The 14,413-nt window shown below is 32.0% G+C and overlaps 3 protein-coding genes and 1 pseudogene across 4 annotated transcripts; 3 read left to right on the top strand and 1 right to left on the bottom strand.

The window, feature by feature from the left end:
- Positions 1-2,287: 2,287 nt before the first annotated feature.
- Positions 2,288-3,875, top strand: LOC103867079 (annotated as a pseudogene).
- Positions 3,876-3,945: 70 nt separating this feature from the next.
- LOC103867764 (F-box protein At3g57590-like) lies at positions 3,946-5,845 on the top strand. The gene has a single exon (XM_018658856.2). It carries the CDS (start codon positions 4,662-4,664, stop codon positions 5,787-5,789), a length of 1,128 nt encoding a protein of 375 aa, XP_018514372.2. The 5' UTR covers positions 3,946-4,661; the 3' UTR covers positions 5,790-5,845.
- Positions 5,846-6,262: 417 nt separating this feature from the next.
- Positions 6,263-14,263, bottom strand: LOC108868814. 2 transcript variants are annotated; one of them, XM_033292262.1, is made up of 2 exons: positions 10,440-14,263; positions 6,263-6,833 (listed from the first exon to the last, which is right to left on the bottom strand). In XM_033292262.1, exons 1-2 carry the CDS (start codon positions 10,500-10,502, stop codon positions 6,294-6,296), a joined length of 603 nt encoding a protein of 200 aa, XP_033148153.1. In that variant the 5' UTR covers positions 10,503-14,263; the 3' UTR covers positions 6,263-6,293. The 2 variants fall into 2 exon arrangements, with proteins under 2 accessions (XP_033148153.1, XP_033148152.1); XM_033292261.1 differs by lacking the exon at positions 6,263-6,833 and having other exon boundaries at positions 9,568-14,263.
- On the top strand, positions 6,840-9,639 carry LOC103867717 (F-box protein At3g57590-like). Its single transcript, XM_009145815.2, has one exon. It carries the CDS (start codon positions 8,212-8,214, stop codon positions 9,301-9,303), a length of 1,092 nt encoding a protein of 363 aa, XP_009144063.2. The 5' UTR covers positions 6,840-8,211; the 3' UTR covers positions 9,304-9,639.
- Positions 14,264-14,413: the final 150 nt, after the last annotated feature.

Raw genomic sequence — 14,413 nt, 5'->3', positions numbered from 1 at the left:
TATGTATACAGTTACGTTATTGACATATATTTATATAATGATATGATAATTATTCCTCATTATAATAAACTTTGATATATTTTTTTAAAAAAATATTATCACACTACAACAATATAGCTTACATCTCAGCCAAAAAATTAGGATTTATTCAACTAGACATTAATTTTTTTTCAAATTTTAAATATTTTACACAGACATTAAGTTTATCAATTAACAAATCACCTGATGTTAAAAATAGGGTTTAATAGGGTTTAATTGAAAATTTTAATAGAATAAATATTCATATAAACTGATTTAGTATAACGGGTTTTAAATAAGTTATTAGATTAAATTTTTTTATTAAATATGATTTTACTTAAATTTAATGAAGACCATATTAACCCATTTACATATATATATATATATATATATATATATATATATATATATGTATGTATTTTTAACAGAATATAATTAAAATTAAAATTTTCAAACATTTTTAAAAAATTTGTTCGGCTAACGGTGCGGGTTAGATTTGATATTGGGTTTTGGATAAAACATTTTAAGAACTGTTCAAATATATAAGTCATGTTTAATAGAGTATGAGATTTTGATTTTCGGATCGATTTTGAATCGATTTTTCTGGATACAAATATTCTTGAGTAATTATGTTAGATAAGTACTAAAAAATAATATGTTTGTAATATTTATGAATAAAGTTTAAAATAATTTCTGAAATACATATGGTATAAGTGTATAGTTATGCAACTTGACATATTTAATGTAATTACCAAAAATTATATTATAATAAATTAATATTAAACACAAATATGAAAAAATGTAAAATAAAAATTTTCAAAAATAATTACAACCAAAAATATACACGCCCTTTCAAAGGCGGGTCAATATCTAGTATTCTATTAAATTATGATCTTGACCAAATGATAAATGTTATGTTCAATAAATTATTCCCATATTTTACTCTTTCAAAAATGAAATATAACTCCTTATTTTACGTAACTGCATATAATATTGTGGTTTAAAGTTAAAAAAAAAAAATATAACTTCCTATTTGCTGTAAAGAAAAAACAGCAACTTCTTATTTCTTTGCGTAGTGTGCAATTTAATAACCACATATTACTTCTAAAATCAACATTAATTATATTAATACTGCTTTTTTCCTTTTGACAGATTTTACACAAGCCTAATAATAATGGTATATATAATTTGTATTAAAATATTTACTGATTTTTTATCATATATTAATCTATTCAAATCCGTCATTCAAATCTGTTTACATTAATATAACACCATTTCAACTTAAGTTTTGTAATCATGTTTAACATAGATTTTTAGAAAAAATACAATTGAATACCACTTTTTCAAAAAACATTATCACACTACAACAACATAAGTTACATCTCAGTCCAAAAAATTGGAATATGTTTAACCAGACTTTAATTTATTCAAATTTTAAATATTTTACATAGATATTAAGTTTATCAATTAAAAAATCACATGATGTTAATATAGGGTTTAACGGAGTTTAAGTGGACTTTTAATAGAAATAAATATTCGTATAAACTCATTTAGTTTAACGGGTTTAAATAGATTATTCGATAAAAAATATTTATTAAATGTGATTTTACATAAAGTTAGTGAAGAACATATTAACCCATTTACATATATATATATATGTATATATATTTAAACATAATATATTAAAAAAATCAAAACAATTTCAAAATTTTTGTTCCGTTTTGGTGCGGGTTGGATTTAATATTGGTTTTCGGATATAAGACTTTAAGAACCGTTTTGAATATATAGACAAGGTCTAATAGAGTATGAGAATTTTATTTTCGAGTCGATTCCGAATCAGGTTTTTTAGTTAAGATTCTTGACTAATTATATTAGGTAACTAATAAGAAAATATAATATGTTGCAAAATTTAAGAATATAATTTAAAAAAATTTCTGAAATGCATATGGCACAAGTGTATATCTATGCAACTTGAAATAATTACCAAAATTTTTTTAAATTAAATTAATATTAAATATAAATATGATTACAAAAAATAACACAAATATAAAAATTAAATTTATTTTTAAAAAATTAAAACAAAAATATATACTTGCCTTTTCAAGGGCGGGTCAGAATCTAGTGTTTCATTAAAGAAATAAATATACATTTATACATTTAGAGTTAATTAATCTAGACCTTAGGATTTAGAATTAAGGGGTAGATTTTTGAGTTTAGGGTTTAGAGTTAAAGGTTAGGGTTTTTGGAATGTGATTTCAAATAAAAAAATTAAAAAAGATATTAAATTTTTCAAAATAAAAAAAAGAAGCTATTTTGTCATTTCATTTTTTGGATGCTGTTTTGTGATAAAAACTTAAAAACTGTTATTTGAAAGAATTGGTCAATTTTTTTTCTTTTTCCATTTACTTTGTTTTCCATTTACTTTGTTTTCCATTTTAGTTATTATTTGAATTTTAGTTATTATTTGATTTTTAATATTTATGAAAAATTCAAACCACATAAAGATTAACACATGGCTGAGAATATCTAGTGAAAATCTACAAGTTTCTATTTTGAAATATTATTCCCTAACACCTCCATTTTTCTATCTTTTCTTTTGATGTTTAGATATCTTTTTTTTTTAGTTTAGATATCTATAGGTTAGTTTCTCTAGATATATATTTCTCTCCTCCAAGTCCCATCGTCTGCTAATAAAACGATCATGATTCATGAATAGAGCAGAAAATCCAGCTTCCATCCCAATAGATCTCATTCTTGAGATACTCTCGAGATTGCCTTCAAAATCAGTAGGAAGGTTTCATTGAGTGTCCAAGTTATGGCGAACCATGCTTAGTTGTCCATATTTCAAAGAGTTGTACTTGACCAGGTCATCTGCTCGACCACGTCTCTTATTCGCAGTCGACAAAGTTGGTGAGGAACTACACTTCTACTCGTCGCCACAGCCTCAGATTCCTTATGACAAGTCTTCGCTTGTAGAAGCCGTCGATTATCATACGAAGTTCCCTTCAAGACGTTGTAACTATGCATCTGGTTTGATATGTTTCAGTGGAAAGTGCCACTCAAGGAAGGATGCACTGACTCTGATATGTAATCCTATCACGGGAAAGTATGAGGAGTTACCTAAAGTGATCATGTACAATACGTCAAAAGCCTTTCTAGGGTATGATCCAGTTGACAGACATTTCAAGATATTGGTAGAGCATTTGCCTTATCCTCAACAAGGGATCGTCGTCATATAATTTTGACATTAGGAGTTCCAAAACTTGGGTGGAGGAGTAACCTCGGTTGTCCGAAATACTACAGTTATTATTGGTCTGAAGGAGTATGCATCAATGGAGATATATATTACGTAGCTAGGACTCATGAAAATAACATACTAGTGATAGTTTGTTTTGTTGTTAGGTATGAGGAGTTCAAGGTTATTGAAGCAGAATGCTTTACTCATAAAACTCCGACATTTATAAATTATAAAGGTAAATTAGGTGGGATTAATTGGGAATCTGGTGACACTGGTGCCAAGTTGCGTATGTGGGTTCTACATGATGTCGAGAAGCAAGAATGGTCCAGTTATGTCTACCCTTTGCCTGAGAATGATGTCATTAAACTCCACGAATTTACCGTTGCTGGAATGACTACTAGAGGTGAATTTGTTTTGTTCTTGCTCGATACATTTAAACGGTTTTATGTTTTCTACTTCAATCCCGAAAAGAACACTCTCAGGAGTGTTGAAATCCAAGGCTTTGGTGAGAATGTTAGTAGTGTTAAAGTCTTTGTGGACCATGTGGAGGATTTCAACTTTTTTTAAAAGAGAGTCTATCTAGTTTGGCTGTGATGTTGTGAGGTATCTCATCTTCAAGCTTTGTTTGTAAACTCTTATCATTATGTTGGTTTATCATATATTATATAATTTCTTTCGGGTTTTCATCTCCATACTCTCACTTGAAAACAAAAATAATGGTTAGACATTATAGTATTCCATTTTATCGTATTATCGATATAAATTCGATATAAATTCATTATCTTAAGAGTTTTTGAATAATCTTGCACACTAACAAAAGCCCAAGCTTTTTCTTTTTAACTGAAATAACATATCAAAGAATATGAGAATCAAACAACAAACAAAGAAAGATAGATCCAAGCTATTGACAACTTAAACAAACTCATACCAGTTATAGTTCTATAAGTTACCAGTTATAGCTTTTTTTTGTTATTAACTTAAACAAACTCATACCAGTTATATTTTTATCTCTAAAAAGTAACATATCTTGCAAATATAAAATGAGTATCTAAACTTAAATTTTGAGTTATTTATTTGAATTTATCTAAACTTAAATTTTGAGTTATTTATTAATGATAATATACTAAAATTTTGAGTTATTTATTTGAATTTAATATTATAAAAAACTCAAACCACTTAAAGATTAACACATGGCTGAGAATATCTAATGAAAAACTACAAGTTTCTATTTGGAAATACTATTACTAAACACTTCTATTTTTTTTTTACATTTTCCTTTGATGTTAAGATATCTATAGAGTTCAATGGAGATGCTCTTACTTAGGTCTCTATATATAATGGTACCTTTGTGAGTTGTATTCTCTAGATATCTCTCTCCTTCCCATCAGCGGTTAATGGAGCAATCATGAATAGAGCAGAAAATTCAGATTCCATCCCAATAGATCTCATTCTAGAGATACTCTCAAGATTGCCTTCAAAATCAGTAGGGAGGTTTCATTGCGTGTCCAAGCTATGGCGATCCATGCTTAGTTGTCCATATTTCAAAGAGTTGTACTTGACCAGGTCATCTGCTCGACCACGTCTCTTATTTGTTGTCCACAGCGTTGGTGAGGAAGAGGAAGAGGAACTACACTTCTACTCGTCCTCACAGCCTCCAATTCCTTATGACAAGCCGTCTCTTGTAGTAGCCGCCGATTATCATACGACGTTCACTTCAGAACTTTGTAACTATGCATCTGGTTTGATATGTTTCCGTGGAAAGGGCTGCTCAGAGGAGGAAGCAATGCCTATGATATGTAATCCTATGACGGGACAGTATGCGGAGTTACCTAAAGTGATCATGTACATTCCATCAAAAGCTGTTTTAGGGTTTGATCCAATTGACAAACAATTCAAGATATTGGTAGAGCATTTTCCTTATTCTTCTGCAACTAATCGTCATATAATTTTGACATTAGGAGTTCCAAAACTTGGGTGGAGGAGTGACATCTGTTGTCCAAAATACTACGGATATTTGTCTGAAGGAATATGCATCAGTGGAGTTGTATACTACCTACATTGTGCAAGGTATTCAAAAGGAGTATATGAAATAGTTTGTTTTGATGTTAGGTACGAGGAGTTCAAGGTTATTGAAGCACAATGCTTTAATCATGAAACTCCGACATTGATAAATTATAAGGGTAAATTAGGTGGGATTACTGGGAATCTTAATGACAGTGGTGCCATTGAGTTGCGTATGTGGGTTCTACATGATGTCGAGAAACAAGAATGGTCGGAATATGTCTATACTTTGCCTGAGAATGATGACATTAAACTCCACGATTTTACCGTTGCTGGAATGACCACTAGAGGTGAATTTGTTTTGTCTATGATCGATACATTTAAACCTTTTTATGTTTTCTACTTCAATCCCGAAAAGAACGCTCTCAGGAGTGTTGAAATCCAAGGCTTTCGTGAGAATGTTAGTAGTGTTAAAGTCTTAGTGGACCATGTGGAGGATTTCAACTTTTTTTTTAAAAGAGAGTCTAGCTAGTTTGGCAGTGATGTTCTTGTGACTTTTCTCATCTTCATGTGGCTTATCATATATCATATACTCTCTTTCGGGTTTTCATCTCTACGCTCTCACTTGAAAACAAAAATAATATTTGACATTATAGTATTCAATATTATGATTACATGTCTCGTTTGGTTGAGTTCAATAGAAAATTCATTTTATTAAGAGTTTTTGAATAATCTTGCACACAAACAAAAGCCGAAGCTTTTCTTATTATCTGAAAGAACATAAAATAATATGCAAACCAAACAACAAACAAAGAAACATCAAAGCTAAGATTTGTCTTCAGTTGACAACTCCAAAGTCTTATATTTGGATCATGACTCTGATACTTCTATGTATGCTAAAACATAATACATAACATGTAATCACACGCATTACATTTCATTTTGTTTTTAGCATAGAGTAACGTCTTGTGTAATGCAAAACAAGTGAAAACGTCATAAGATTTGATCATCCATGCCCACATGTCACAAACCCTGACTATTTCTTGGTCTGGCCTTGACCAGCTGCCGATCCACCTTTACCTCCTCCAGCAGCACCGCTAGTTCCCGCACCACCAGCTCCACCGGCTGGAGCACCTCCGGCTTCAACCGTGGTAACTTTAAACCTTTTATCTCTTAACTCTGTTGGTCCCATATTGACACTTAGACTCCTCTGCATAGTCTTTGACTTTGTAAGAGGACGAGAATCTTTCTTGAACTGAGACATAGCGTCTCCGATTTTGTTAAAGAAACCAAGAAACTCGTCTTTGGCTCCACCTGGAAACATCTTCTTCAGAACCTGAAGCTGCCCCACATAAAGCTCTCTCATATACTCTAGCAACATCAAGACTCTCATGTCCATCTTGGATCCTTCATCATTACCATCACCATAATTAACATCATCATGAAGTTCTTCGTAAACTCTGTGGTAAATATCTCCCATGTCGCTGTATTGTCTCTTCATACTCCCACTTCTTAGCCTCGTGGATTCAGAATCATCGAACAATCCGAAGAAGAGACTGTTCTTGCAGCTGTTGTCCTTTTCGTCTTCCGTGGAATGATAACTCAGAGAGTTAATTGGATGATTGAGCACAACAGAGAAGAAGACAGAGCAGAGGAGGCAACACCGACGGCTAAGACCACCACCGGCATCGAGAAACAAGAACACGGCGCTGCCTCAACTACAAGACCCGATAGGACGAATCCACTCAATACTCAATGCTGTTATTGGTTTATATATTTTGATTGATTTAGAAATCGATATAGTATTTATAAATCTAAGTAGAATATACAATTTTTCAAGTTTTCTCTGATTAGTATTAGGATTTGAGTCTTTGTATTTTTAACAAAGAAATTCATGCAACATTCAAATTCATTATGAAATCAAATCTATTAGTACATCTGTATGATTGAATAACAATTGATTTGAATTAGAATTTATGAATCATTACACCAATAACACATGATTTCAATACATATTTTAAAATCATAAAACCAATAACACTAAATTTAGTTTGGATTTTCAAATCCATCAAAATATACCAACCAATAACCTCTACTTAGTGAAATTCTCTTTATTCTTTAACATTTAACTTATGTACATTGTCATGTTTTTACATTTTTAAAATTATTAACGATTTATTTATTGTTAAATCTAGAAATAAACAAATAAGTAGCCAATATTTATCTTTTTCCAATTATTTTTTTTCTTTTCATTTTTTAATTTTATTTTATTATTCTATAAGTTACATGTTATAGTTTTTTTATTATCAACTTAAACAAACTCATACCAATTATAGTTTTATCTCTAAAAAGTAGCATATCTTGCAAATATAAAATGAGTATATAAACTTATTAATGATAATATACTAAAATTTTGAGTTATTTATTTGAATTTAATATTATAAAAAGTCAAACCACTTAAAGATTAACACATGGCTGAGAATATCTAATGAAAAACTACAAGTTTTTATTTTGAAATACTATTCCTTAACACTTCTATTTCTTTTTACATTTTACTTTGATGTTTAGATATCTATAGAGTTTAATGGAGATGCTCTTACTTAGACCACTTCCAATGGTGAGTTTTAACAAAATCCTTAGCATTAAACTTATTATAATAATTTATGGGACCCATTATATTTAAAAGTATGTGCCAAAATAATCTTTAGGTAAGGATTAATCTTCCACAAATTCTTCACTGTGGGGACCTGCTATTGGCTCTTCCTTTCTTTTTTTTTTTTTATAAACTAAATAAAAAATAAAAATAATAAAATAATAAGAAAACTTACCTTGGTTATCGAGAGAGAGAGTTTCAGCATTGCTGATGCTCTTAGGTCTCTATATATAATGGTACCTGTGTGAGTTGTTTTCTCTGGATATCTCTCTCCTTCCCATCAGCGGTTAATAGAGCGATCATGAATAGAGCAGAAAATTCAGATTCCATCCCAATAGATCTCATTCTAGAGATACTCTCAAGACTGCCTTCAAAATCAGTAGGGAGGTTTCATTGCGTGTCCAAATTATGGCGATCCATGCTTAGTAGTCCATATTTCAAAGATTTGTACTTGACCAGGTCATCTTCTCGACCACGTCTCTTATTTGTTGTCCACAGCGTTGGTGAGGAACTACACTTCTACTCGTCGCCACAGCCTCAGATTCCTTATGAAAAGTCTTCTCTTGTAGTATCCGCCGATTATCATACAACATTCCCTTCAGAAAATTGTAACTATGCATCTGGTTTGATATGTTTCCGTGGAAAGGGCCGCTCAGGGGAGGATGCAATGCCTCTGATATGTAATCCTATCACGGGACAGTATGCGGAGTTACCTAAAGTGATCATGCACACTACGTCAGAAGCCTTTTTAGGGTTTGATCCAGTTGACAAACAATTCAAAATATTGGTAGATCATCATCCTTATTTTCCTCCAAGGGATCGTCATATAATTTTGACATTAGGAGTTCAAAAACTTGGGTGGAGGAGTGACATCGTTTGTCCAAAACACTACAGTTATTATTGGTCTAAAGGAATATGCATCAGTGGAAATATATATTACGTAGCTCTTGAAAAAAACATACTAGTGATAGTTTGTTTTGATGTTAGGTATGAGGAGTTCAAGGTTATTGAAGCAGAATGCTTTAATCGTAAAACTCCGACATTGATAAATTATAAGGGTAAATTAGGTGGGATTAATTGGGAGTCTGGTGACAGTGGTGCCATTGAGCTGCGTATGTGGGTTCTACATGACGTCGATAAAAAAGAATGGTCCAAGTATGTCTACCCTTTTCCTGAGAATGATGTCATTAAACCCCAAGAATTTACCGTTGCTGGAATGACTACTAGAGGTGAATTTGTTATGTTCTTGCTCGATACATTTAAACGGTTTTATGTTTTATATTTCAATGCCGAAAAGAACACTCTCAGGAGTGTTGAAATCCAAGGTTTTGGTGAGAATGTTAGTAGTGTTAAAGTCTTTGTGGACCATGTGGAGGATTTCAACTTTTTTTAAAAGAGAGTCTATCTAGTTTGGCTGTGATGTTGTGACTTATCTCATCTTCAAGCTTTGTTGTAAACTCTTATCATTCTGTTGGCTTATCATATATTATATACTTTCTTTCGGGTTTTCATCTCCATACTCTCACTTGAAAACAAAAATAATGGTTAGACATTATAGTATTCAACATTTTATCGTTTGGTTAACCGGCAACCACGGTCGAGTTCAATAGAAAATTCATTATCTTAAGAGTTTTTGAGTATTCTTGCACACTAACAAAAGCCGAAGCTTTTTCTTTTTAACTGAAATAACATATAAAAGAATATGAGAATCAAACAACAAACAAAGAAAGATAGATCCAAGCTAAGATTTGTCTTCAGTTGACAAGTCCATAGTCTTATCTTCTTTCTTTTCTTCCATAGCCTTATATTTGGATCATCATGACTCTAATACTTCAATGTATGCTAAAACATAATACAAACATATAATCACACGCACTACATTTCATTTCTTTTAGCAAAGAATAACGTCTTGTGTAATGCAAAATATACACATATCATTTGATTTGATCATCCATGTCCACATGTCACAAACCCTGACTATTTCTTAGGCTGGCCTTGACCAGCTGCCGAGCCACCTTTACCTCCTCCAGCAGCACCGCTAGTTCCAGCACCACCGGCAGCACCACCAGCTCCACCGGCGGGAGCACCTCCGGCTTCAACCGTGGTAACTTTAAACCTCTTATCTCTTAACTCTGTTGAGCCCAAATTGACACTTAGACTCCTTTGCATAGTCTTTGACTTTGTAAGAGGACGAGAATCTTTTTTAAACTGAGACATAGCGTCTCCGATCTTGTTAAAGAAACCAAGAAACTCGTCTTTGGCTCCACCTGGAAACATCTTCTTCAGAACCTGAAGCTGCCCCACATAAAGCTCTCTCATATACTCTAGCAACATCAAGACTCTCATGTCCACCTTGGATCCTTCATCATCACCATCACCATAGTTAACATCATCATGACGTTCTTCATAAACTCTGTGGTAGATATCTCCCATGTCGCTGTATTGTCTCTTCATGCTCCCACTTCTTAGCCTCGTGGATTCAGAATCATCGAACAATCCGAAAAAGAGACTGTTTTTGCAGCTGTTTTCTTCTTCGTCTTCTGTGGAATGATAACTCAGAGAGTTGATGCTAAGATCATGTTTCTTCCCCATAGACACAATAAAAAGTTGATTCTCCCAAGTCTTTTGCGCAGCGTATCTTTGTGTTTTTGTTTTGTTTTGCTTTGTTTAGAATGTGTTTCAAGATCTGAGGAAGATCTTTAGATATAAAAAGATGAAAGTATGATAGATTTGGAAGCAAGCTTGTTTCCAGACTTGTCAACACGACGTTGTGCACGACTTCTTCCAACGTTGACTAGATACGGGTCCAAAGCATTTGATTTTGTGTTTGGTTTTCAGCCAATAGTGAGGTGACAGTTGTATAGATTTTTGCCACGTTGTCACCATTCTTGAGTTCTTGGGAGATAAGTGATACATTCATTACACATTCATCATAATTTCGAAGACGTGTAGAAGAAGTTGACGATTATTATATATTAAAGTACTCATAATGGAGGAGGCCTATCTAATTAAACTTATGTTTATGCTTCTGATGGATTATGTTGAGGAGGGCAAAGTTTGCACGATAATTCTAACTTGTATACCTAAACTAAACTAAACTAAACTATATGATACAACCCATAACTATAACTAACTATATGATTATGAAAAAAACTATATGATTATGTAGGAATTTTATTAGTAACTAAAAACAAATTTTAATTTATATCTAATATTAAAACTATGATTAATTTTAATTGTTTTTGGACAGATTCTGCTGCAACAACTTCCAATAGAAAACATTCAAAATTTCAAATTTTCAAAATTCAATTCATTACAATTCTGTTGCATGTCGCTAAAAAGTACTCTATTCATATTTTTAGAAAAGTAGTGTAAATATTCTATTTTGTTATTCAAGAATTCAAATATTACTACTTTGTATCCTCCTTATTCTAGAAAAGTCATATTATACTTTCTGGACACACCTTTGTGGACTAAAACCAAAGAAATAATCGTCGTTTCTCCGATAACGAAATGCTTTTGGTATGGTTTTGATTATAGATCTATGCAGATACCAAACTTGTTTATTATATTCAAATATACAAATCAAACATTTAAAACTATATAATATGAGAGCCCTCTTCGTTGCGTTAAGGTCTGTGACTGGTGGTGTTGATTCCACCTAGTAGTAGCAGTTTTAGCTAGAAGAACCAACTTGGCAGCGGTTTAGTTCATCCCCATTAGGCATTAGCAGCAGTTTTAACCGGAGAACCGCACTTGGCTTATGGTAGTATTTCTAGCTGAGACAACAATCACTAATTTTAATCTAAAAACTAAACAATAATATTTATAAAAGACCTAATCAGTTTGGATAATGTTTATTTGATAATTATTTCAAATAAATATGTATACTTTTAAAGAGTAACGATTCGTATTATAATTTTATACAATCTAAATAATTTTCAATAGTTAATGGATTATTTTATTTTTCATATTATCTGAATTATTATGTTTAAAAGAAAATTTATAACGGGAACTAAAACGCTCATTTGATTTGAAAACAGAGTATAAGAGGTAGAAATTTCATAATTTTTATGTTGAATTTCAACTACAATTTGGAGTAATTTAATATATTTTACTAACTGATAAAGTAGAATAGATCATGAAAAAAATGTTAATCAATCTTATATTTTCAACAAGAATAACAAAATAGTCAATCTACTTTCAGTTTAAAATAAAAAATATTTTACAAATTAATAAATTTTTAACTATTTTTCATTTGCATACCCGCCCGTAGGGCGGGTTTAGCCCAGTTTGATATATAAAAGTAGTGAACTGATTTTTGGAAAGATAAGATCTGATTTTGAAGAAGCCAAGAAATACATCTCAAATTTCTGGTTTAGTATATAACTTGTATAATTTCATTGGTTTAATAATATTGTAAACAGACTTGATTAAATGGCAATGGCAGTTTTTGTAATTATATAATTAGATACTTTCGACAGAAGAAACCTAAAAAAATATAACCCTAGAAATTGAGAGAAACAAACTTGTTCTTGTTGACTTAAGCTTGAAGTTAACTTAGATTGTAAGCTTTCCTAATGAGTTTAGGATCAAGAAAAGGAAATATATGTTTCCTAATGAGTTTACGAAAATATGAGTTATACATAAGGAGATACCATGATGTGGTATAACTTAAAGAGATTTATGAGAAAGCTTTAGTTTTGAGAAAATTTCTAAAGCAATAAGTTTGTGTTTGATATTGATCACCTAGTGTTGGGTTTCAATAGTTCTTCGATTCATTGATTGCTGGCATGAAAAAACTAAATCGAATGTGTGCATAAGAATATGTAAATATATGGTCGCTACAAATTAATAAAATTTCAAAGTCCTATAAAGTTAAAATATCCCTTTGCATCGACTCAGAAGGTAACTCTTGTTTCTAATTTTATCATTTTGAAATCTAAATGAGAGATCTGAATCTCTTATTTTCATCTCAGGTGACATGGAGATCTATGGATCTCCCGATGTTGTTATCCGCAGGTGTGCACCGGCTAAATCCCCATCCTTATACCGGATTCTTACACCCTCACCACCTCCATCCCCATCGCTCTCTCCCCCACCTTCTCCAGCGACAATTCCAACTCTCCCTTTCCACGAATTTCCCCCTGGTTCAATTGAGTATTATACGGGTCGCTTGATGGAATTTGTCCCAGCTCAAGATCTCAGCCCAACCGGGACTCTTCCAGCAGGGCTCTGGAGTCCTCAACCAGGTCTCTATACAACCTATACTCCTCATGTTGGTCTCTGGACTCCTCCACCATACTCATCCACCAGTGTTCTTGACACCTCCACATCGTCCTCCTCAAGCACAACAAAGTGAATCAGCGGATCAGATATGAATGTAGACTGGTTCAATCTTATGCCTCAGTATGGTTGATAAACATCTTTAACTCTTTTTATACTGCAATTATAGACATATGTGATTAAGTGATGGGATTGAACTTTGTTACATGAAATTTTACGGAAAGCGCTTTGTAGTTAGTTGTTTGCACTATTGCATATAGCATGTGTGGTTTAACTTCCAAATGGTGTTTGATGCATACAAAAAGCTTGTAAATCGCCGCAAAACTCGTATGTGTCAATAATTTGAGTTGTCTGCGAGTGTTTTTTTAACTCTTTTTTTGTGTGTCAACTACTGTTTTTTACTTTCCTCACTACAATAGATACAAACAGTTTAAAAACGTCTTTCAGATCTTTAAAATGATTAGAGAGGCTGTATGTAGACTAAAGATTTTGATATATGAGGAGGAGTATATGATAAGTGTACTAAACACTTTTTTAACTGTATGAAAGATGGAAGTCAAAAAGGGGAGGAGTCAAAACAAAATGAGGCTCGTTGTGATTACCTCACATAGAAAAGTTAAATTTGATTTTAAAATCATGAGAGAACCGAGGTGAGGAATGTAACTTCAAAATCATACGATGCATTATGTATTATTCTGATGAAACACTCTCAGATTCTTTACTTGAATGCATTATATATGACTCATGGATCATTAGCATTCAAGCTTCAAAAATTCACCCATATCAACAAAACTAGTTATATCATGATATTAAACAATAAAAGAAGAACAACGACTGTTTGTTTGCAACATAAGTAAAATAATTCAGATATTGATACTCCTTATTCTAGAAAGCAATATGCGTGAGAAAGTCATATTATACTTTTTGGACACACCTTTGTGGACTAAAACCAGAAAAAAAATCGTCGGTTCTCCAATAACGAAATGCTTTTGGTATGGCTTTGATTATAGACATTTGCAGATACCAAACTTGTTTATATACACTCAAATACAAATCAAACATTTAAAACTATATAATATGATAGCCCTCTTCGTTAATTTGTGGGGTCAGAGGAGCCAAAAAAAAACTTGGAAGAGGACAAAAGAACATAATGCGCATTATCGCTCGTGTTACATGGAGAGGTTGGCTCCTCCCACCAATAATAAAAGAGAAACTGG

Source organism: Brassica rapa, chromosome A05 (assembly GCF_000309985.2).
Source record: "Brassica rapa cultivar Chiifu-401-42 chromosome A05, CAAS_Brap_v3.01, whole genome shotgun sequence".
NCBI lineage: Eukaryota > Viridiplantae > Streptophyta > Magnoliopsida > Brassicales > Brassicaceae > Brassica > Brassica rapa.
This window is presented reverse-complemented; position numbering and strand designations above follow the sequence as displayed.